Source organism: Notamacropus eugenii, chromosome 2 (assembly GCF_028372415.1).
Source record: "Notamacropus eugenii isolate mMacEug1 chromosome 2, mMacEug1.pri_v2, whole genome shotgun sequence".
Taxonomy (NCBI): Eukaryota; Metazoa; Chordata; class Mammalia; order Diprotodontia; family Macropodidae; genus Notamacropus; species Notamacropus eugenii.
The window spans coordinates 495,998,394-496,022,408 of record NC_092873.1 but is presented as its reverse complement, the minus strand read 5'-3'; the positions used below and the strand labels follow the sequence as shown (position 1 = coordinate 496,022,408).

General features: G+C 42.3%; 1 protein-coding gene and 1 long non-coding RNA gene across 3 annotated transcripts in view; one reads left to right on the top strand and one right to left on the bottom strand.

Moving 5' to 3' along the window:
• Positions 1-23,781, bottom strand: part of LOC140529916 (calcium-activated chloride channel regulator 1-like) — a 48,445-nt gene extending 24,664 nt beyond the window's left edge. Inside the window, exons 1-5 of the mRNA XM_072648957.1 lie at positions 16,375-23,781; positions 5,436-5,576; positions 5,083-5,230; positions 2,114-2,219; positions 490-667 (exon numbers count right to left, since the gene is read on the bottom strand). Of these exons, the coding sequence (XP_072505058.1) occupies positions 490-667; positions 2,114-2,219; positions 5,083-5,230; positions 5,436-5,576; positions 16,375-16,617 (816 nt within the window). The 5' untranslated portion in view covers positions 16,618-23,781. The remainder of the gene's footprint in view (positions 1-489; positions 668-2,113; positions 2,220-5,082; positions 5,231-5,435; positions 5,577-16,374) is intronic.
• Positions 5,574-24,015, top strand: part of LOC140529921 (uncharacterized) — a 34,036-nt gene continuing 15,594 nt past the window's right edge. Inside the window, exons 1-2 of one of the 2 annotated variants that reach the window (XR_011975738.1) lie at positions 5,574-5,694; positions 9,122-9,160. This is a non-coding gene — a long non-coding RNA (uncharacterized lncRNA). Of the gene's footprint in view, positions 5,695-8,539; positions 9,161-24,015 lie in introns of those variants that run through there. The other variant, XR_011975737.1, reaches the window with a different exon arrangement.

Sequence of the window (24,015 nt, the reverse complement as noted above, 5' to 3'; positions counted from 1 at the left end):
TCCCCCTTAGAGCCCCAATTTGATTTTTTACTTTAGGAATTTAAGGGGTATTTAGAGTAATTTCAAAGAGATTGGGCTAGAGTACAAGTGTGGAACAGTGATATTTTGAGAGGATTGGCCTAATGAACGTGGTGTTCCCTCCTGTTCTCTTTTGTATTCTCAGCCTTCCCTTTTAGAGATGTAATGGCTCATTAAGGGGCTGCCCAGCACAAGGGACCTGTCTCAGGCCATCTGGACAGATGTTCTGATAGAGCACTGAGCTAGCAGTGCCACTGTGCACCACTCACTTCATTTCTCCAAGTTTGTTTTCTCATGTGTGATATAGGAATGACAGTTATGACCAGTGAGGTCATTAGCATCAGATAATAAGGCAGAGGCAAAGTTTTCTGCAAACTTTAACACCAATAAATGCTCCTCTTATGCTTCAAAAAGATACTGTTTTCTCTTTACAAACTTCAGAACTAATGACATAAAATTTTAAATACTTACAGATTCAATGCTTTGCATGAACATGATGGAACTTTTCTCGTTCTGAGCTTTGTCAGGTATAAATACACAGTCTTTGTTAAGTTTTCCCGTTTTTGGATCTGTTCTGCATGATCTGAATGAACAACTGCCTCTGGAACATGTATGCACCCCGTTTGTACCAGTGATAGCTTCAGAACATCTGAAAACATATTAAGATTAGATTTTAAAAAATAAACTTATTATAAACCACCCAACTTGTGTGTATCCCTGATGTTATCACATTAATTATTTCTTCATCATAGAGGGTGTGTATCAAGCAACCCATTTAGGCATCAAAGTCTCCGTCAGGCAGGAATAAAACTTTCTGTTTGGCAGAGAATCCCTGCAGGAAATTTCAGATGCGCTTTTTTTCCAATATCCCAATACTAGGCCATCTGTAGGGAGTACCAGGTCGGCTTTACTGGTGTCCCCGACTGTGTTGCTCCCTGGGATGGGCTCCTTACTCCTTATTGTCTTCAAGGGAATTAAGAGAGGATCCTCATTCTCAGCAGCTAGGGTAGCTGCCCAGTGTTGTTATCACCACTAATTTGTGGTGCTCAAGTTTTTTATCTGTATTTATTTGTATTCCTAAGAATCCAATTTTCTTTTCATTGACTTGTTTCATTCATTAAGTAGATCAAAACTGCTCAACAAGTATCTCTCAGAGCTCTGTGGCTCAGCTAAACATGTGGAGAAGAAATGAGGGCACCATGAAGACTCGTGTCCCTCCCAACTGCCTTGCATTTACTTTGCACCTATTTTGTGTGTATGTGCTGTGTGTGTGTGTGTGTGTATAAGTACATGTCATTTCCTTCAAGGTCCTTGAGAGCTGAGACTTTAATGTTCCCCTTTGTATTCCCAGCACCAAAGACAGCACCCATTGTATAACAGGTATTTCATTAATGCTCGTGGATTGACTGATGCTAAACCTTTTGTTAACCCCACAGGGAGAACAATGTAGGTTTCCTGCAAAAACAGAAAGAGAGCAGGTGTAGCCTACTCAAGGAAGGATACTGATATTTTCCCTCCTTGACAGTTGTAATTTCCCACTACACTTAAACCCCAAGAAGCAAGAGAGTGTTGCTTGTGCTTCCTAAAATTATTCCTAAAATCCCTGAGGAGAAAGAAGCAAAAGGTCTAGTAGGTTCTTTGGTGCAGTGATGGTGTGATATTCCAACATTTGGGGGGCTTGTTCTGTCTCTTTCTGTCCATGTGTGTTGCTTCTGTCCTGAGGAGGCAGCAAGGATCTGTGCTAGGTCTGTCTCTCTATGGGTGGCTTGTATCTGAGACCATGTTGGCAAGTCTCTCTGTGGTGCAGATATATATAACAACACCAGAGAGTTGATCTGTAATGAATTTGTGCCTCAGATTCAGAAAAATTTCAGTGCTGTGATATAGCTGCCTCTCCTTTGAAGTGTGTTGCTGTAGGAAGCAGTCACATATAAAGAAGGTTATAGTGAAATTGATGATAACACATGCCTTTGTTGTAATCTATAGATGAAAAGAAAAACGATCTTGATAACCAGATATTTTGAAAATTAAATCGCAAGAAGATGATTTCAATCTGATGTGGTTCACAAAAAAAGTTAAACAAAGATAAACATACTTTACTGGTACATTTTTTCCCTCAGACTGGTAGAAACGCTCCTCTTCATTGTACTCATCAAACACTCCCCACCGTAAATGGGCCCATTCATGCACTAAAATTTTACCTGTGGGAATATATTTGAAATGCAAAAATACAATTACTTCTACATTTTGATGTTGCTGTGTTTATCCCCTCTGGTCTTGGTGGATATTCCATTCATCAATGCAAATTTCACCCTACTCATGACTTCTGTTCCTGTGAAATTCTTATTCATGGATTTCCACAGATCAATCGTAGATAAAAGTACCCAGTGCACTGAGACCCTTCTTCTAAAGTTTTATATTTCATGACTTTTGGTGTACTATTCAAAATAGCTGGCTGTTGCAGTGGATAGAGTGCTGTGCCTGGAGTCAGAAAGATCTAAGTTCAAATCTGGCCTCAGACCCTCAGTAGCTGTTTGACCTGGGCAGATCTTGTAACCTTTGCCTCATTTTCCTCAGCTGTAAAATGGAGATCCTAACAGCACCTACCTCTCATTGTTTTTGTGAGGAGCGTTTGTAAAACACTTAGCATAGTTCCTGGCCCATCATAGTTCCTTCCTTCCTTCCTTCCTTCCTTCCTTCCTTCCTTCCTTCCTTCCTTCCTTCCTTCCTTCCTTCCTTCCTTCCTTCCTTCCTATCTTCCTTCCTTCCTTCCTTCCTTCCTTCCTTCCTTCCTTCCTTCCTTCCTTCCTTCCTTCCTTCCTTCCTTCCTTCCTTCCTTCCTTTCCTTTCCTATTTCCCTTACTTTTACTTAAATAATTGGATGGATCTGTGATCCCTTTCATTCACTTATAGTCATCAGTGGTACAGATTTCAGTTCATCCATGTCTCCCCATCTTACATCCTCTCCCTGCCAACATGAATCAATTAAATGGAGCCTAATCAACGGTCTGGGGGAGGAGTGCATCTTTGAATAGTTTCCTTAACATTGTATAGATACCAATAGACTATCCCTCTGTTTTCCAACACTCAGGATGTGCTACATGTGTCTGTCTTTTCTGTCCCTTAGGTATTCTGTGTTTACCCCCAGTACATTTATTGCATTTAATACTACTAGTCCTTCATGCTCCTTAAAATCTCCATCTTCCTTTAAGGTGTAGCTCAAGCACTCTATCTACCATGAAGCCTTCTCTGATTTCTCTCCCTGGCTGCCAAGCTTCTCCACCTCCTCACATTACTATGTATTGTACATTTCTAGGAACATGTTGACTAGTAGTGTGTTGTAGTAGAAAGAAAATTTGTTGAAACCCAGCTACTTTTGTAACCTTGGACACATCACTAAGTGTCCCTGGGCCTCAGTTTCCTCACGTACCTAATGACATGATTGGACTACATTACCTCTAAGGTCCCTTCTGTCTCTAAACCTATAATCCCATGATCCTACATCTGACCATGTTACTCCCCTGTTTAAAAAACTTTCTTGGCTCCCTAGTACACTAGGATGAAATTCAGACCACTGATCCTAATCTTTAGCCTTCCACATTCTGACTCCAACTTACCACTTTCCTATTACTTCCTTTTGTGCCCTTTGTATTCCAGTCAAATTGAATAATTTTCTGTTCCCAGAGTTCAATATGCATCTCCTGTCTCTCGATATTTGTCTAAACTCTGCCCCATTCATAGTATGAATTCCTTTCTTATGTGCCTTCCAGGATCTTTATCTTCATTCAAAATTCAATTTTAGTATCTCTTCTTCTGAGATGTCATCCTGGAGCCCACCACCTATTATTCCACATTCAGCCTCTTTCCGGTAGTGCTAGAGCCCATTGGTTCTTCTGTCTCGTTCCCTCTTTACTCCTTGCTCTATTTTCTAATTCTTTGTGTCCATCTTGTATTCTTCCCATGAGCTGTGGGCTAGGTGAGGGTATTTTTTATCTTCTTGTCTTCTAAACCTTACTCTGTCCCTTACACATGGTAGGTACTTAGTAATATTTGTTGAATTTATTGAAAATCAAATTAGTTCTATTTGACTCCTTTCATTTTAATAACCACCTATGCTTAGATGCTTGAATGCGTATGGAGAAAATTTAGATCCTTAGGTTTATATTGGGTGTTACACTGATTCATAAACTTTTAATGTGAGAAATACTTTAATTGAATATGTTCTTTAAAGACATGGTCTCTAGGGTAGAAACCCAAACCCCTGGAGAGCCAAGACATTCATCCAACAGGTAACCCTCAGGGTTCTAAGGTGTGCTCTCTTCTCTCTCTATACTATTTCACTTGTGATCCATCAAACCCCTGAATTTAATTATCATCTCTTTGCTGATGATTCTGAAATGAACCTATTCTGCCCTAATCTCCCTGCTGACCTCCAGTCTCACATCTCCAACTGCCTTTCAGATGTCTTGAACTGATATGCAGTAGACGTCTTTAACTCAGTGTTTCCAAAACTGAATTCATTATCTTTTCCCTTAAACCGTCCCCCCTCCTCCTGTTACTGTAGAGGGCAATACCATCCTCCCAGTCCATCAGACTCACAACCTACCAGGATTCCTCACTGTCTTACACCCAACATCCCATCTATTGCCAAGACCCATTGATTTCACCTTCGACGTAGCTCAAATATGACCCTTTTTTTTTGTCTGATGCTGCTAGCCCTCATTACCTCACACCTGGACTATTTCAGTAGCCTGCTGGTGGTTCTGCCTCCCTCAAATCTCTCCCCAGTCCAAACCAATCTCCCTTCAACCACAAAGGTGATATTCGTTTTTTTCTGACAGAAGGCAGTAAAAAACATTTAGAGACCACCATCTAAAGCAATTACATTTCCAAAGGTGAAGTGAAATACTACTACCCCTTCTTAAGTGAAGAAAGGAATTCCCCTGAAATCTTCTTGGCTAATCTTCAGTTTCAGATCAAGAGAATCATATTCTATGAATCCTGTGAAACTTGAGTTAGGAAACATTCTGCACATATGATACAATTACAGAGTTTCATCAGTACCTCGTGGTCCGTACTCATCCACCTTTTTCCCCAGTATGATGTCAGGAGTTAAATGAATTCTCTCTCCCTTTTCTCCACACTGCCCAAACTGGTCAGTTCGTGGAACAACATTGCCGGGGGGATTAGCGGCTTCAATGATGATATCTGCCTAGAAATGTTTTTTTAAAGTTTCTTGTTATATGGAACATCATAACCAAAACTTGCAATATTTACACTGAATGACTGAAAATATTTTCATTAATTATCTGAGGATTGCATTTAAAATATTTAGGTCACCCATTAAGTAATATTTAATAAAAATGTTTTTAAAATAAAAGTAATGCTTAATAAAAATGAGAGTCTGATGATCTTACATTTTTGTAGGTCTCAAGTTTTGGTTTCTCATAGTTTGGTTTTGTCTGCCATGTTGCAGGAATCAAGATGGAGACTCCTTTGAAGTAAAATCTTTTTTCTGTGGCCTCATACAGGTAATTTGAAGCCTCTGATACCATGTTCTGTATGAAAAGAAGAAATCCATTAGGAAATCTGACAGCTGACAGAGGAACAAATAACAATCATTTAACTTCACAGAGAAGATTGATAATTACAAAACCTCTACAGGATTTTAATCAGGTGAAAATGGAGAAATGTGGCTGGTACTTGTTGTTGCTTGTACTGTTCAGTCTGATTTACACTCTCACCTCTTTAGTGTCCTGGTCCTTTTTAGGAGAAACAGATTTTAAGTACCTAACATCTGCAAAACACCTTTGGGGACAGAGAGATGGCTAGAACTCAGACCCTGCTGTTTAGGAGTTTATGGTCTAATGGTAGGTGGGGGAGGGGTGGGATAGTCATATGTGCAAAGACTTATAGTACACCATCAAAAGGTAGTTAAATTCATTCTGGTCATATTTTAACTGAAATGTGTCACTCCTAATTTGATATTTAAGATAGGTCAGAATTTATTATACTATTTGTCCCTAAGGACAAATACAAGGAGATGTGAGTGGGCTCAGCCGAGAGAGTAGCTAATTCTGCTGGGAAACAATCAGCAGAGAAAAACTCCTAGCATTCAGAGAGGTCAAGAAAGGTTTTCTTTAGAAGAAAGTTCCAGGCATGGGGAACAGCCAGAAAAAGGGACAGAGTTAGTGATTGGGTGCTTGGGTGCCTGTGCTTGGACCTCAATTCTAAAATGACATTTCTCTCAAAAAATCACATTTCTCCCCAGCCTCAAAACACTATCCCAGGAAGTTTCTGCCCATGCCAAGGACACAGCCTGCCCCAGAAACAACCATTTCTCCTTTCCTGATACAGTAGCCAGCTGCATCTATGGAATTTCTTAGTCTGAACCCAGTTGTGTACTGGCTGAACAGCCTGTGTACTGGGTCATAATGAAATTTACTACTCACTGACCAATCATATGTATCCTAGACTTCGACATATGTATACTCCCTTAAATTTATCTTGTCTAAGAAGACATTGATGAGAGCAGCCATGGTATTCCTTAGTCAGTTCTGACTGTTAGTTGACTTAGTGACATTTCAGGCCTAAAAGCACACCTCAATATAGCCCTGCTTTGGGCTATTTCCTGATGAATACTAAAAGTGCATATTCCTTTAAGAACTAACCACTCCCTAATCCTGCCCTGAATCACCTGGTGACCATATTTGGCACATATTACATTAAAGAATATCCTATATAAACTTTACCTGTACCCCTCTAAGATTGCAGATTCCCGAAGAACTCTTGCCCGCTGAAAGCATAGTAAATCTTTACCACCTTGACTTCAACAATGCTTGAGTCTAAGAATTCTTTTCCAAATGGCCCATACAGGGAACTCCAGTCTTGGAGTTCCTGTCCCTCTATCTCTCCAACCCATGTCATGTTTCTGGTCCTCAATGTGGGGCACAGTCTGAGGTCTCAGGTATTCTTCAAGCCAAGGTAAGCTTCCCCTCTCTTCCCCCTTCCCTTAAACTTCCCTAGCCAACCCCTTCTTGCCTTGTAGTTGAGGTTCACCCCTTAATTACCTAGGAAGGCTTACTGAGGTTTAGGTGGAGCCTTTGATAGGCTCTGGCACAATTCACATGTGTCAAAGGATGCCTTGATAGGGGATTCATGTGGTTAGCTCCCTCTTTAGGATGCTAGGAGGTGAGATAGTCTACAGGTGCTATTGGTACCCCTTCCCTTCTATACCCATTCTTAAAGATTACAGGCAAAAGGATGGGCCAACACCCCCCACTCTGAGACTCATTCCTAGGAAACTTGGTCTCCAGTACCTTAAAGAACATTTTAGTTGACCTCCATTATGATCTGGAGAGCCAAGCAAAAGTGTCTGGTTTGTGCAGAGGATTTCTGATCATCCTCTCTGAGCTTTTGGATTCTTCCTTCATTGTCTGTGTATGTTCTGTCTGTGTCTGTATGAATGAAAGTGTCTGTGTTAATGCAGCCAGCCTGCTGCAGGTGGACCTTGGAATGCAGTTTTCTCTTTTCCCTCCCCCTTTCTCTGATGATCAATGGGAGATAGAAAGAAAGAGACAAATTTTTTACTGTTTAGTTTATATGATTGCTAAAAACAGTGCCAGGTCAAAAGCAGAAAGAAATAAGGTATGTGCAGTTTTAAAGGGGTTTTCATGAACGCCCACCAGAAGGAATAAGTAGATAGAAGGAAAGGTGAGAAAGTAAGACTGTAGGAAGGATTACAGCATGAGTAGAAAGTTTTAAGGAAAGCATAAAAGGTTTGCAAATTTATGGGAAGTTGTTGGTAAAATTATCTCTCTCTACCATCTAACCCTTGCTAGGTTTTGAAGGTGGAGAGAAGGACAAGAAAGAAATCTGGGAAACTTTTTCCCTAGTATCAGAGAGACAGATTGACTAGAATTTAACCATTTCATGCCCCACCTAAAAGAAAGAGATGTTTTTGTGTAACGGAACACAATCAAAAGGTAGTTAAATTCATTCTGTTCATATTTTAACTGAAATGTGTCACTCCTAATTTGATGTTTAAGATAGGTCAGAATTTATTATACTATTTGTCACTAAGGCAGATTGGGAAAATGCATAGATCTAAAAAAGAAGCCTCAGAGACAAAGCTTTGAACTTTCCAGTAAAAGAGAAGGAACTAGGTGCCACTGGATCTTTTTCCAGAGTCCCTCTCACTTCGAGTGACAGATTCAAAGCCCTCTCTTTCAAAGAATTTTTTAAGGAGTGGACTCAGAAGTGAAGTTTACTTGAGTAAAAATTGCAACTATTAAGATCTTTACCCTGTAGTCCTGACTGTGACCGTGGAGCTGGGGCTGTCATGAATACTTAGAACAGCTAAAAACATTTTAGCAGATTCTGTTAACTCCTCTCATCCCAGATCCCATTAAGGAAAGAGAGTGCTGAAGAATAGTAGGGAATTTGAGTCACTGTCCCCACCTAGCAAAAGGAAGGAGGGGGAGGCTTCTGCTCCAGGTTCTCTGAAGCTGAGTGTCCCCTATCTGGAAGCTCATAGATTCCTCAAGCACCTTCATCCTTATCCACTGTGAAGGTTGGAAGTTCAATTCCGTGTGGACGGTCTCGGGCGGGTAAAGGTGGGAGCTTCTAAATCTTAGAGTTCTTACGAGGCCCCCCAGGAAAACTGCAGGGAATCGAGAAGGTCAGACCGAGCTAGCTTGGCTAGCTCCGGTATTTCCGCCCCTTCCCGGGAGATACGTGATGGGTGGAGCCTCCCTGCTCTTGAGGCTGTCCCGGATTGGACACACCTGTTGTCTCCTAACAGGCTCGATATTGATATGTAAACTACGCGACAGAGGGCTTAAGTAGGTCCAGGAAAGCCCGAAAAAGCCTCTTGGGCGGAGGGCCACGTGTGAGCTTACTAGGCTCCCCATTTTCCTCTCTCTTCTCTCCCCTCCCCCTCTCTCCCCACTTATACTTCTACTTCCAATCTCTTATTGTAAGATCTTTGCCTCCTTGGGAGATTCTTCGCTCCCTCCTAAGGAAGAATTCCCCTGCACTTGTAACTAGACCCTGAAATAAAGCTCAACCCTTGTTCGACTCTGGAACGTCCTTTCTCTCATAGGAGCATCCGGTTTGGCCAACCGAAGACCTCGGGATAGAGGTAAGAAGACTCGGGTAGCCCTCAGGCCTCTAGGCCTGGCAATCCACCAAATCCCCCTCCTCAATGGCCCCTGGTTCTTTAATTCAGGTGCTGAACTCCACAACCTCCCAGCACTCCCTGGTCCTTAATCCATCTTTCTCCCCCCTTCCCAAATCCATGACTCCCTCACAACCAGACTCTGCAACTGGGGGAAAGAAGGAGATGGGCCAGGGCAGTACGAAATTACAGGCCAACCAGCCTCTCTCTACATTTGGTAAGTCCTGTCTTCTATTAATAATATTTATGTGTGATTGTTTGGAAATGCAATTGTCATCTAAAATTTACTGTGTTACTGTTGTGTTTCTGAACTGTAGTAAAATTCTCTTATATTGTAAAAATTGAGTGACCACTGTGAGCCAGAAATGATGTTAGACAAAGCAGTTTTTAATATGAATTTTGTTGAAACTAAAAGGTGTTGGATAAATTGTGTAAAAATCACTTATGTTAGTTTATCAGCCTTGCTGACCCTGTCTTATCACCCCCATTTGAAAAACCAGGTATTTTCACCTTTGCCCTTTAAAGAGGTTACAGACAAAACAATTTGGCTGTCATTTATGAATGTTGTAAGATTATTAACTAAGTTATTTGGGGTTAGTGTTTTCATGCTAAAACCTAAAATGGTTTACTGTGTATGGAAAGGAGGGAATTGGGTGAAAACCTTATTCAGATTGGTTCTGCCGATTCAGAACAGTCCTCCTGTATGTTTGGGGGTTGGCATGCAGGGGCACTAGCATCAGCACCTTTCCTGGGCTCCTTGCTGATTCCCCTTATTTTGTAAAATTGCCAAGGCCCTTGAAAACCATCCGTGTGGACAAGGTCGTCAACCCCAGGAAAATAGCTTGTTTGAGTATGTAGTTCCTAAACAGTGATGACTTGCTCAGAAGCTGTAATAGGTAGAAAGGATTTTTAACACTTGGCTTTTTTCACCAGGACAAATTTTAAATTTGAAAAGGAAAGATGTTAAATGGAATCCCTTATGTATGTGAGTCCTGACAAATCTTTATTGCTTTTTGCAACCCATGAGAATAAAAGTAACTGTATCTGGCTTTAAGTTGTGATTAGTGAGGCTTGCTGTTGAAGGTAAAATGCACTTGGGACCATAACTAATTTTGAGTTTGAATTTGGGTATAGTTGTCTGCATTAAAAAAGTATCTGAGAGAAATGCCACTGGTTATTCAGAGGGAATGTGATTCTGTACTGTTAAAAGTTTGCATCTTGAAAGGAAAGACTGAGGGGACAATTCTAGCCTCATTGTAGGATGGGATCCTACTGACTCAGTTTCCTCATTCTTGAAAAAGGAATGTTTCCCCTCTGACTATTCGTATGATACAGAAACTGCATGATTGGAGAATTATTTTATGTGATTGCTAATTGGAGAATTTCACTCTCATCTGAATTCAAATAGGGTCAAGGATCTTTTATCCTATCATATTTGGTATGTCTCATGTCCCTGCTTTTTTCCTTCCATAGCAAATTTCTGTGATCAAGAGCATGTAGCCAGTAAAGCATATGAGCATTTTTGTGTAATCTTACTGGGAAATCTAATGTTATTTTTATCTAGAATTAGAAGATGTGAAGATATTTATATAAACTGCTTAAGGCTCACCCTAAGATGTCCCCATTGTTTAAAAGGATTTTAAAAGCAGTAGTATTTCCTATGATCAGTCTCTTACTGTTGTGAGATTCCATTACAACACCTTTTTTTAACCAAACCATTTTGTGCTATCTGGGTTATCTGGGAATTCGTGTTACTTAAGGACATTTTATAGCAACTGAGTTTCAGTGAATTTCAATTTCAAAGGTTTATTTATTTATTTATTTTTGCTTTAAGGTGAAATGAGTGCTATCACTTTAAAAGTTTTCAACGAATTTTCTTTATAAAAGTTATTGACTCTCTTAACATCAGTATATATTTTAAACTTTTAAAAGAAAAGGAAATACTTTTAAAAGAAATGTTTTTTAAAAATCTCTCTTGTAAGACCTACTAAAATTTCATTGGAAGATAATGTATTGCTAAATTAATGTAATGATCTATAAAGCAGAAGAGATCTTGCTGTTTTGATCTGAACTGTAGTCATTCCATGACTTAAGCAAGTGTTAAAATTAGTATTTGAACTTATCACATGTAAAAGACTTAATTTCTAAAGTCTCTGTTCCGGAGTGAATATAATCAGAGAAAGATAAACAAGCTTGTTCAACAAGCTTGTGAAACAAAGATTATATCTATTCAGATGTGAGGTTCAAGTCAGGAACCTCTAAGGCACTACAGATATGTTAGTGAAGAGTAATAACTTGTGAACTGCCTTGTCTATGGTAGAAATATAAAGGAAAGTGAAGCAGTCTGAATAATGGATTCAGAAGATTTAGAAAAATAAAGACTTGATCAAAAGCATAGAAGACAGATAAGAAGGTTTGGGACAAATGGGCGTCATCTAAGCCCTTCCTGTCCCTGAATAGTTTACCAAGAATGTTGAGAGTATTTGAGGAAGTTTGACAGTATTCCCATACTAACCCCAGTTCTAGTTATTTTCTTCCTACTCCTTTTAGGTCCTTGTTTGTTTAATCTCTGTGCCAGATTTGTGTCCTCTAGGCTCAATGCCCTCCACTTGCAGATAACAGCTCAGGCTGTGTACCAACTGCTGTCTGAGACCATGACCCATTACCCTCTGAACCTGGTATGACACTAACTACAGACCCAACCCCTCGAGTGGTGGGACCCTGTGAGGTAGGACAGCTCTATGTCCTCTTCCAGCATGAGGCCATTTCAGAAGCTGAGATGTTCAATCCTTACCCCAAAAGATTTTGGGTCTCATCTGTTTAAGAGGGAAATGATGGGGTGCTTGGGTGCCTGTGCTTGGTTGGACTCCAGTTCTAAAATCACATTTCTCTCTAAAAATCACATTTTTCCCTAGCCTCAAAACACTATTCCAGGCAGCTTCTCCCCACCCCAAGGATACAGCGTGCCCCAACAACAACGGTCATCTCCCTTCCCAATACAGTAGCCAACTGCACCTATAGAACTTATTAGTCTGAACCACCTGTGTACTGGCTGAACTGGCTGTGCCTTGGGTCATAATGACATTTAGTGCTCACTGGTCAATCATGTATATCCTAGACTTAGACATATGTATACTCCCTTACATTTATCTTGTCTAAGAAGACATTGATGAGAGCAGCCAAGGTATTCCTTAGTCAATCCTCACTGTTAGTTGACTTAGTGACATTTCAGGCCTCAAACCATACCTCCATGAAGAGTATTCTATATAAACTTTACCTGTACCCCTCTAAGGTTGCAAGTTCCCTAAGACCATAATAAATCTTTACCACCTTGACCTCAACAATGCTTGGGTCTGTGAATTCTTTTCCAGTTGACCCATACAGCAAGCTCCAGTCTTGGAGTTCCTTTACTTCTAGATCTCTCCAGCCTTCATCATTAGGAATTGGAGTGTTTGGGGAAAAGAGCAGTAAGGAGGCCGATGGCCCTGCAGTACAGAGTACATTGAGGGTGAGTAAGGTGTAAGAAGACTTGAACAGTAAGAAGGAGCTTGTTTGTGAAGGGCTTTGAATGCTAAGCAGAGCATTTTGCATTTGGCCCTGGAGGTGATAGGGAATGCTGGAGTTCATGGAGGGTGCAGGAAGGCATGTCAGATTTCTGTTTTAGGAAGATCACTTGGACAGCTTGGTGGAGGATGAGTTAGAGTGGAGAGAGAACCGAGGCAGGCAGGTCAGCCATCAGGCTGTCATCCCAAAATCCAGTCTTCAGTCCTAGTGAATCTAGTCTTAAATACAACCTCCTCAGCTTTCCATTTCCACCTTTCCCAATGTGTCTCCTACCCTGCTCCTCCCAGCAGAGGTCTATCCTCACCCCTGCCTAGAAGAAGCTTTGTCACCTTCTTGGTGTCCTTGGGTTTCTTTGGTATAAGATTCTGCTTATTGCCACCTCTTAAAGGAATCTTCCTGCTCTGTCCCCCCCCCCCCCATATGATTCATGCTCTCTCTCTCTCTCTCTCTCTCTCTCTCTCTCTCTCTCTCTCTCTCTCTCTCACTTTCTCTGTGTCTTTCTGTCTCTTTCTCTGTCTCTCTCTCTTTCTTCAAATTATCTTGTTATTTGCTTGTCCTTTTTTGATTCCAGTGAAATGGAAGCCCATTCATGAATGTTACTATTTTTCATTTCTGACTTTGTTTTCCCAGCACCCATCAAAATTCCTTCCATGTCATAGGAGCTCAATAAGTCTTGTTGAATTGAGCTGAACAGTGCACTTGATAAATGCACAGTCAATGTTGCCACAAGTCTCTTCCCCTCCAGCTCATCCTCCATTCTGCTGCCTAATCTTCCCCATCTCCCCCACCTACTCAGTTCACTCCAGTGACTCTGGTCACTTCTAGAATCCAGTAGAAAATCCTCTGGGTGGCATTCAGAGCCTTCTGAACCCTTTCCTCCCCTTGTGCCTTTCCAGGCTTCTTCAGCTTCACACCTAACCAAGCATTCTAGGATCCAGTGATAACAGCCTCCTTACCCCTCCCAAAACCAAGCCCTTCCTCTCCTAGCTCTCCATTTCCTCTGGCTGCCCACGATTCCTGGAGTATTCTCCTTCCATATCTCAGCCTTCTGTCTCCCTGACTTCCTTCAAGTTCCAGCCGAAAACCCACTGTAATGCTTTCCCAGTTACACTCCATTCTTCTGCCTTCAGCCAGTTATCTCTGATTTTTCCTTCCTGTGTTTTATTTGTTTGTAATTTCTTGCATGTTGTCTTTAGCCTGTGAGATCCTGGAGAACAAGAACTGTCATTTACCTTCTTTGTGTCCCCTGCCCTCTGCACGGTGCCTGGCACATAATAGGTACTTATTAATATTGACTGACTGACTGATTGATTGAATTAAAATGAATCTGGGTAAAAAGCAGTATTAGTTTCAGGAGCAGGTTAAGAGGAGACTGAGAGATTCAACTGGGACTTTATCCCACAGACCAGAGCTTGAATCCCAGCTCTACTGCTTGGCCAGATACTAAGCTCTCCAGTGAAAGCTTGAGACAGAGCCTAGTGTTCTCAAGAAGGACTGTCACCTGTAGCAATCTCCTCAATCGGCCCATTTTTCTGAAGGGAGCAAGGGGCCATTCAGGGAGGCAGTGTGTGTGTGTGTGTGTGTGTGTGTGTGTGTGTGTGTGTGTGTGTGTGTGTGTGTGTGTGTGTGGCACAAGCACAGAGCACAAGGTACCTTATGAATTATTGGAATTCAAAAAGCTTCTGCTCTGCACAAATCATTCTCAGTAGATAGAGGAAGGCAAGCCCATCAGATCACCAACATTGGAACAGTCACTTTTATTCATAAATGCCACCTCAGGACAAATTCCTCCAGTTGGTGAGAGAGAATCTGGGCCTAGACATTCATTCCTCTTGGAGTTATTCTCCCTCTGCTGGTTGCCTAGGTCCTACTTCCCTGTCTTCTTCACCTCTTTGATGGGCATTCTGTCCATTCATACTACATGGAGATGGCAGTTCTGGAGGATGCATAAAATTCTTTCCTTCCTGACAATCTCCTTTGTTCTGGAGCTTTTGGACAGTTCCCCGTTTTTAGCTAGAAGAAATGTGAGTCCACAGCAAACCAGGATTCTTAAAATGTTAAATCCTTCTATCAGGAGTCAGAACATGCTCCTTCATCCCCATTCTCCTTTTCTGTTTGTTTTCAGCCCCCTGTACTTTTAAAAGCAATGTCAGTGTCCTGTTTTCTCTTAACCAGAAATTTGCAGGTTTTTTCTAGAGCAGGGATTCTTATCCTGAAATCCACAGATAGATTTTGAGGAGTCTCTGAACTTGTATGGGAAAAAAGCAAACCTCATCCTTATTTGTACTAACCATTGGCTTTTTTGTAATCCTCTATATTTTTTATGCATTTAAAAACATTATTCTGAGAAGGGTCCTGGGACTTCACCAGACCATCAAAGGTGTTCATGACACCAAAAAAAGTTAAGAATTCCTATAAGAGCTATTGTTAGTGAGAGGTATCATCGTGTAATGGAAGGAATTCTGAACTTGGCATGCAAATTCTGGCTCATGCTTAGCTCGCTGTGTGATCATAGGGAAGTCACTTATCCTTTCTGGTCTTCCTTCCTTATTTGGAAAATGGAAATTTGGTGCTTGGCATTGTTGTTCAGTTGTATCTAACTCTGTGACCCTTTTTGGGGTTTTCTTGGCAAAGATACTAGAGTGGTTTGCCATTTCCTTCTTCAGTTATTTTACTGTGGCAAAAAGGGTTAAGTGTGTCTTGCCCAGAGTCACACAGCTAGGAAGTATCTGTGGCCAGATTTGAACTCAGGTCCTTTTGACATCAGTCCTGGTACTCTAGCTACTGTGCCACCTAACTGGCTGTAAAATGGCATATAGAGGTAAATTGCGATGTGAACATCTCAAATGCCTACAGTAGGTGACAGGCATTTCTGAAACATCTGTTGTGTGCCAGGCACTGTGTTAGGCACAGAGGATACAAAAGCAAAAAGCTAACAACTTCTGCCCAGAAGGAACTGTTTCTGTTGAAGGAAAACAGATTGAACGCAGATAAGTAACTATAAAATATTCACAATGAGTTATTCCAGTCCTTGTTAGGGGCAGAGAGCAGTGCTCCAGTTGTTGGCATCTGGCAGGGCAGGGCAGCAGAAATCCCTTTGCCCTGTGCCCCTGAAGCTATGATACTCCCTGACAAGGAGCAGGGAACAAAGCACTGGAAGGCTTCAGAACGCTTCTGTGGGTTACCATAGCCCCACACTAGAAACATGGAATACGAAGACACTGGCATTTCCTAGCGGTACCGACTGGCAAAAGAGCTTATGTGACTGTTCCAAATATATTATCTTGCCTGTTCATGTATTCTGTGCCTTTGGGATCTCAGAATCTGTCACTGGTAACATTTAGTTACTTCTGAGGAAAGACCTCCTTCTTTACCCTTTAAATTTATCTAATGTAAATACAAAAGGCATCAAGAGAAAGAAGTTTAAAGATGGTGTTAGTTTTCTTGCTTGCCACCTTCCGTCTGCTCATATGGAGCTTGCAGGCCAATGAAATGTCTAAAGCTCTTTCAGATAAAAAGAAGTAGCCATAAACATGCCCCCCCCCCATTACATGCCCAGATACATTTCAAAATTCAAATCAAACCGAAGAGCAAACACTTGACAGCTCTCCTACCTTGATTTCCTGAATAAGGTTTTCATCTTCTGGCAAATCTGGGTCAATTGCAATGACCACATCTTCATAGCCGTTGGTATTCAGCTTAATGAGGGATGTGCCTGCCCCCTGAAGCAGGCACAGAGTCAAGGTTAAAACAGATATCTTAAAGGATACCATGGCTGACAGTCTGTGTCCAGTTCTTTGGGAAAAGACCAGTCTGGGAAACTTGTGTCCTGTTGGTATATATACATATATGCTCATAAAAGTTTATTACAAAGAACTGGACACACACTGTCAGTCATATTTTAAAGGTTACCATGTGCTTGGCGTCAGGGCCCGAGCCCCCTGGATCCCCTTAACCCACGGGTCTCTAATCTGTGGGCCCTGAAGGAAGGAGACCAGAGACAAGATAATCCAGGCAACAACAACTTTATTCAGCTGAGGGTTAGGGTTTATAAAGGTTGTATCCACTAATCACATACATGCTGAGTTCATCCCATTACTTCACCATCTCATAACTATTCCACATCCTTATACTCGCAGTAAGGAAGGAAGCTTATCTTGTTCCTGCAGCTAGTTCCTGGATTCCCAGGCTCACTTGTAACTTTACTGTACAGAACATCAGGTTCCAGGGTCACACAGCTTCTGCCAGGGTGTGCGTCAGCACCATTCCCACGGGAACAGGCTTTGCCTCTGACTTGCACCCCCTGGGATCCTCTGGGCCCCTTACAACTCCCCCTTTTTGCTTTTGCAGCTCTGAGATACCGTACAAGCAATTCCAGGGGAGCCACAGTTTTGATCCAAGTCCGTAGTTCTATACAGGTGATGTCTGGTATCTGTCCCATCGCAATCACTACTATTATACTGCTCTGCACATTCGCATATCTGAGCTCGAATCCTCTGCCCACATTCTTGTTAACCCTCCTACATATTGTGCATATAGCTAATTAGCAGGCCTAAGGCCATAGCAGATGTAAAGAAACAAGCAATCACAACACAGCTAATACACAGTTTTTGTCACATCTAACAGCCAGACGTTGCACCATCTCTTTCTACAGAGAACGTATACTCTTGAGTTTGATACCAAGTATGATTTACCTTAGCAGGGAACATAGCTTATGTGGGTTGCTGTATAATCATAGCAAAGGGGTCTGATTGAGAATTGATACATCGAGATAAAGTACAATACATATCAGCAGGTAAAGCATATTCCCTTCCTTAATACCTCATGGTGGTGCGTCTGGTCTTGAAGGAGTGGTGGCCTGATAAGTGGGGATCCTGATCAAATAAAAATAACAATACGTACATCTGAGTGACAATATAAATACATCTGAGTCTAGGATACACATGACTGATCAGTGAACAGTAATATATAACTGGCATGTGAATTCTATAGGTTCAGCTGACTACTACAGGAGGAAGGGAGATAACGGTTGCTGCTGGAGCAGACTGTGTCCTTGAGGGAGAAACTGCCTGAGATAGTATTTAGGGGCTAGAGAGAAATGTAGTTGGATAAAGTGATTTCAGTCTTAGGGCCCAAGTACATACGGCCAAACTGAGGGCCCACGTCATTTCCCCCTTTTTGTTTTTGAGAAAGAGATGAACCCGAATCTGTGGGGTAAGGGACGAAGGTCTCAGTTTCTGCAATTTCCTTCCTGCTGAGAGTGGATGTAGAGCTGTCCCTGGCACACAAGGTCCTGATAGTGGAGAGGTCTTAGCAGTCCAGAGGGTGACAAGTCATGGGTAGTAGGTCATATATAGCCAGAACAGTCATCTTTAAAGTGGAAGACACGAAACCTGGAGGAGACAAATCTGGCAAGAAGGTGAAGCAAGCAAAGGCCAAAATTGACCAGAAGGGGTTAAAAATGGTAGTTACATCATTCTGCTGTCTCCTGAACATACATCCCCACACTTTCCTGACATGCTTAAACCCCCTGAAACTGGCACAAAAGTACCTGGAGCAACGATCGGGGGATATGAAGGGCCTTGGTGACCCCATACACCCCACCTTCCTGTCTGCCTTCCTACCACAGACAGGATAGCGCACAAGGCAGAGCATCACTAACAGAGCTGTAGGGCCATAAACAAAAGAGGCCCCTAACTGGAACCGCACAATTGAAGAGATGTCCATCAATGTTGCACAGGCTTGTGTATCATCCTCTAGATAATGTCCATGCTGGAAGAAAAACTCGTAGAAATGAAGTGGAGAATACATTCACACATGAGTTGCAACTGTTGAGTATCAAAATAGCAAGATCTTTTCTGCTTCATAATGCCTTATCTTGCAGATTGACAATGGCAGTTGGTTTGGGTGGAAACACATCTTCCAGAAATATGTCCGCTGCCTTTAAAACAGTGTCAATTTTTATCCCGATTTGAGAGTCACCAAACACTTACTAAGAAAAAGGAGTGGAAACGATCCAGAGTGATAGTTTCCTTGAACAGAAAAGAACCTTGTGAAAGTGAAAGTAACATTCATCAAACCAACCAAAACTGTAATTATTACAGGGAATGTGCAGGGAAATTTCATGTTGGTAACAGTACAAGACTGATTACAGAAAAATGCTACTGCTTTTAAAACAATGGGGACATCTTAAGGTGAAAGGAATTTACATAACTTTTTGATCATACCAATTTCAGATAAAACTAATATTAGTGTTCCGATAAAACTAATATTGGTGTTCCCAATACAAAAGGGCTCACATATGTTGCTGGTCACTTGTTATGATCAGAGAAAAATTTGCTATAGAAGGAAAAGCAGGGACATGTGGCATACCAAATAAGACAGGATAAAACATCCTTGACTCTGTTTGAATTGGATAACAGTGCAATACTCCAATCATGCAGTATCTATTTCATAGCCAGACTCAGGAATAGTCAGATGAGAAACATTCCTTTTAAAAGGACACAACGGGGAAACTGACCAGGAGGATCCCATCCTAGAGTGAGTCTAGAATTGTCCCCTCGGTGTTTCCTTCCAGGTATACTTCACCTGTAAACAGTGCAGGATCACATTCCTTCTGAGTAACTTGTGGCAGTTCTCTCAGATACTGACGTAATGCAAGCAACGATACCCAAATTCAAACTTAAACTTAAAATGAAACTAGCTAGAGTCCCAAATGCCTTTTACCTTACACAGCAAGTTTCACTGATTACAGCTTAGAGCCAGATACAGTTATTACTATTCTCATGGAGTTGCAATAAGTAGTAAAGAGTTATCAGGACTCACATACATTATCCTTCTTATATTTACTATTTGTAGAAGCCAATTGAAATTCCTTTCTCTCTAAAACAACTTTTGAGCAAGTCACATTCATAGTTTATGCTAATTCCTTTCCCAGTACTGGTGACCTCGCTCACAGGATGGTTTCCAGGGTCCTTAGTAGTCTTACAAAATAAAGGGAATTGGCACAGATCCCATGCTTGCCAACCCCTAACATATAGTCCACGTAAAGTGTTTGCTCCATACTTGTCGGTCTATACACAGTAATCAAGTAACAATCGTAGGTCTAGCAGTAAAACAGCAACTGCAAAAACTTAGTTAACAACCTTACAACTTTCAAAAATGATACAACTTCTGCAACAGGCAAAGGAGAAAATACCTGGTTTTTCCAAATAGCAATTGCAAAACATTAGCAGATAAGGTTAGCAGGACTGTTAACAGTTCTAAGCAACATAACTGGCTACACACAATTTTTCCAACATCTTTTAGTGTCAACGAAATTACCATGAACACTTCATTTTTACAATACAAGACAGTGTTATTACAATTTAGAAACACAATAGTAACCCAAACAGTGAACTTCAAGCACCATTATTTCCAATATACAAATTATTCATAGAAGACTAGGCTTACGAAATGTGGAGACTGGTTGGCTTGTGATCTTGTACTACCCTGGTCCGCCCCCTACTCCCAGGGAGAAGGGCTTAACTTCTCTATTATCTTCCCCTCTACCCTGCCACTAATCCGGGAAGAGAGGAGTTAACAGAATCCACTAAATGTGTCCACTATACTACCAGCAACTTCTTCTCACTGATCAACAGTGAGAGTCCTCTGCACTGTCTAACAGTGACTTCTTCCTGCTGCATGTGCGGGTCTCCCCCTTCCCGCTGACTAACAGCGAGGCTTCCCACTGACTAACGGTGAGACTGTTTGGTCCTTCTCCCTGCCTACAGGGAGGCCAGGCGCCGTCACCTGGAAGCTTACCTCTCCTGTAAGCTAACTGATTTCCCGGTCTTCGGACATCTCTGGTCCCTCCCGACGCACAGGAGGGGAATCCCCTCCTCCTGAGGGGGAGGGGAATGACCAAACAGTTCACGAGGAGGCTGCTTTACTTCACTTTATAGCCTACCTCAGTCCCTAAAACTAATTGCCTACTTCAGTCCTTAAAACTTCTTGCCTACCTCAGTCCCTAAAACTTCGTGACTCTGCCAGTGGAAATGAGGGAGACTTCTGGAACAAGATCCAGTGGCTCCTAGTCCCCTCCCTTCCACTGCAGAGTTCAAAGACATAACAAATGCCAACCTATCTGAACTATCCAAGGAGGAGCAATAGCATACACTTAACATAATCACCTTTAGGCTGTAACCATTAAAGAAACCTTTTCTCTTTTTGGTGAGGCATGAGGTAAGTAAAACGCTAGACAGTTTACCTCTGTAAATTGAGGGGAACAGTTTCCCCAGTTTCTGGTCTGTCTCCCCACCTTCACAACCTAGCCAGCGTTAGAAGGTAGAAAGAGAGAGAGAATTTTTACCAACAACTTTTCTAGTGGGCTTAGCTTGCAGCCCCTATTAAACTGCACATACATTGTTTCTTGGTACATGTTTCTGACCTGACCTGACCTGACTTTAGCAGTCATAAAAACTAAACAAGATGAGTTCCTCTCTTTCTCTCTCCCATTCTCTTCCCTGATGCTGCAGCCATCAGAGAGAGAGAGAGAGACAGAAGGGGAGGAAAAGAGATAATTGCATTCCAACCAGTGCAAGGGCACTGGCGGTATTAACACACAAACACACGCACACAAAATACAGAAAGACAGCTACAGACACTAAAATATCCAAAACTGAGGAAAGATTTGTGAAAAAGTCTATGTACAACTTAGGTAGTTGGCTTTCTGTCTTCCACTGTGGCCACTCAATACCGTTGTCTGAGGTGTTGAGTCTCCTTGTTGGGATTGCCTCTCCATGCTGTCATAGCTTTGGGTTGGAGCGTTTGTCCCTCCTTCAGGTCCTGGGCTAGAGTGTTATTGTGGCAGGGTTCCTCGGCATTCTGAGGCCCAGTGACCCTTTCTTCTACACTTTGGGCATGGTGTTTTAGGCCTCACTCCTGGCCTGCTCTTACAGTCTTTTTTAAAATGACCTGTTTTTCCACAGCTATAACATTTCTATCCTTGTCTCATGCTGGCAGCTTCAGTTCTACACTGTCTCTTTACCTGTTCCTTCATGTGAGCTGCAAACGTTACCGAACCTACATCTTCACACCTTTGCATCATCTCTTCCACTGCAGGTCTGGGCAATCCTGTCACAGCCATTCTACAATCTGCATTGCACCCATTTCTCAATATGTCTTTGACAACCACTATTGTGCCTTCCACCTCACCCATCACTTTGGTGACTGCGTTTTGCATCCTAGCGCAGAAATCTGTAAAAGGCTCATTAGTTCTTTGCTTTATGTCAGTCAAGGATTGTTTTCTGTCCCCTTTTATGGGGATTTTGTCATAAGCAGTTTCTACGCAGGCAGCCAATCTTTGATATGCTTCTATAGGGTACGCACTCTGTGAGGCATCTGTAATAAAGTCGCCCCCTCCAACTAACATGTTGAAATATCTTTGGGTATTTTGAGCATTATCGGGATCATGCTGTATAGTCATTTTTCTGCATGCTTCGGTGAGCAAGCTCAGAAATATAACATAGTCACCAGGCTCTACTAGTGCCTGAAATACAATTCTCCAATAGTTTGGGGTGAGAATGTGGTGAGCCAAGTCTTTAAATCTAAGTTTTACATAGGGTGACTTCAATCCATACTCAGTTATAACCTTTTTCAGTTCTTTGATCTTATAAGCGGGTACAGGGCCATGACTTCACTGAGCAGGGGCCCCAGTTTCCCCGGGTGTTTCCAGTACTGGATAGTGTAAAAGACCCAATTCATCCATAGTCTTAAAATCTCCTTGTTTTCCCAGTGCTCTTGCTATGTGCTGCATACATGATTCAGGGCCACAAGAGGGTGCTGTAGCACTTACTTTCACATTTGAGTGTGATTCCTCACACTCGTCACTAGAGGTTCCCCTTAATCCGCTAATTCCTCATGTCCCACAGGAGGATCTGTACCTTCTTCTTTCACTGACATAGTCCTTTCATCTCTAACTGCTTTAATCTTTTCCTCAGCTTTGAAAGCTCAGTCTCCAAGTTATTGTGTTTCTCTGATTGTTTTTGCTGTATATAGTCTCCCTCTTTCCACTCTGTTAGTTTTTCTGTAGCTTTGGATATAATCTTTCTGGACTAAGCTCTCTACCTATTGTTGGGGGTGGAAGCTCAATTCCATGTGGACAGTCTCGGGCGGGTAAAGGTGGGAACTTCTAAATCTTAGAGTTCTCATGAGGCCCCCCAGGAAACAGCAGGGAATTGAGGAGTGAGACCGAGCTATCTTGTGTATTTCTGCCTCTTCCCGTGAGAACGTGATGGGAGAGAGCATCCCCACCCTCGAGATTGGCCCAGATCTGGGCACACCTATTGTTATCTAACAGGCACGGTATTCAGGTGCAAACTATGCAGCAGGAGAGCTTAAGTAGGGTCAGGAAAGCCTGAAAGCTCTTAGCGCTGAGGGGCCCTTACAGGACAGAAGGCCCCTTTTCCTCTCTTCGCTCTTCCCTCCCCCCTCTCTCCCCACTTTCACTTCTGCTTTCATTCTCTTACTGTAAGATCTTTGCCTCCTTGGGAGATTTCTCTCTCTCTCCTAAGGAAGAGTTCTCCCTGCACATGTAACTGAGACCCTGAATAAAGCCTAACCCTTGTTCGACTCCGGAAAGTCTCTTCTCTCATACGTTTATCCGGTTTGGCCAGCCGAAGACCTGCGAGATAGGTAAGACTCGGGTAGCCCTCAGGCCTCTAGGCCTGGCAACCTATTTTATCTATAAGCAGGATTACTCACAGTCTGTAACTTTCTCCTCCTCGTCCCGGTCAGCCAAGTGCACGTCTCTCCCAAGCTCCACAGAACCACCGGGGCACTGACTGGGGCATGCAGGTGGCATCACTCTTGTTCGACTCCGAGCCCATGCCTTGCAGGGGGACCTCGGTTTCTCTTCCAGTCCCTGTTCGGGGTGCCAATTGCTCAGGGTCAGGGCCCGAGCCCCCTGGATCTCCCTGACCCACGGGCCTCTAATCTGTGGGCCCTGAAGGAAAGAGACCAGAGACAAGATGATCCAGGCAACAACTTTGTTCAGCTGAGGGTTAGGGTTTATAAAGGCTGTATCCACCAATCACATACATGCTAAGCTCATCCCATTACTTCACTGTCTCATGACTATTCTACATCCTTACATCCGCAGTAAGGAAGGAAGCTTATCTTGTTCCTGCAGCTAGTTCCTGGGTTCCCAGGCTCACTTGTAACTTTACCGTACAGAACATCAGTTTCCAGGGTCACACAGAGCTTCTGCCAGGGTG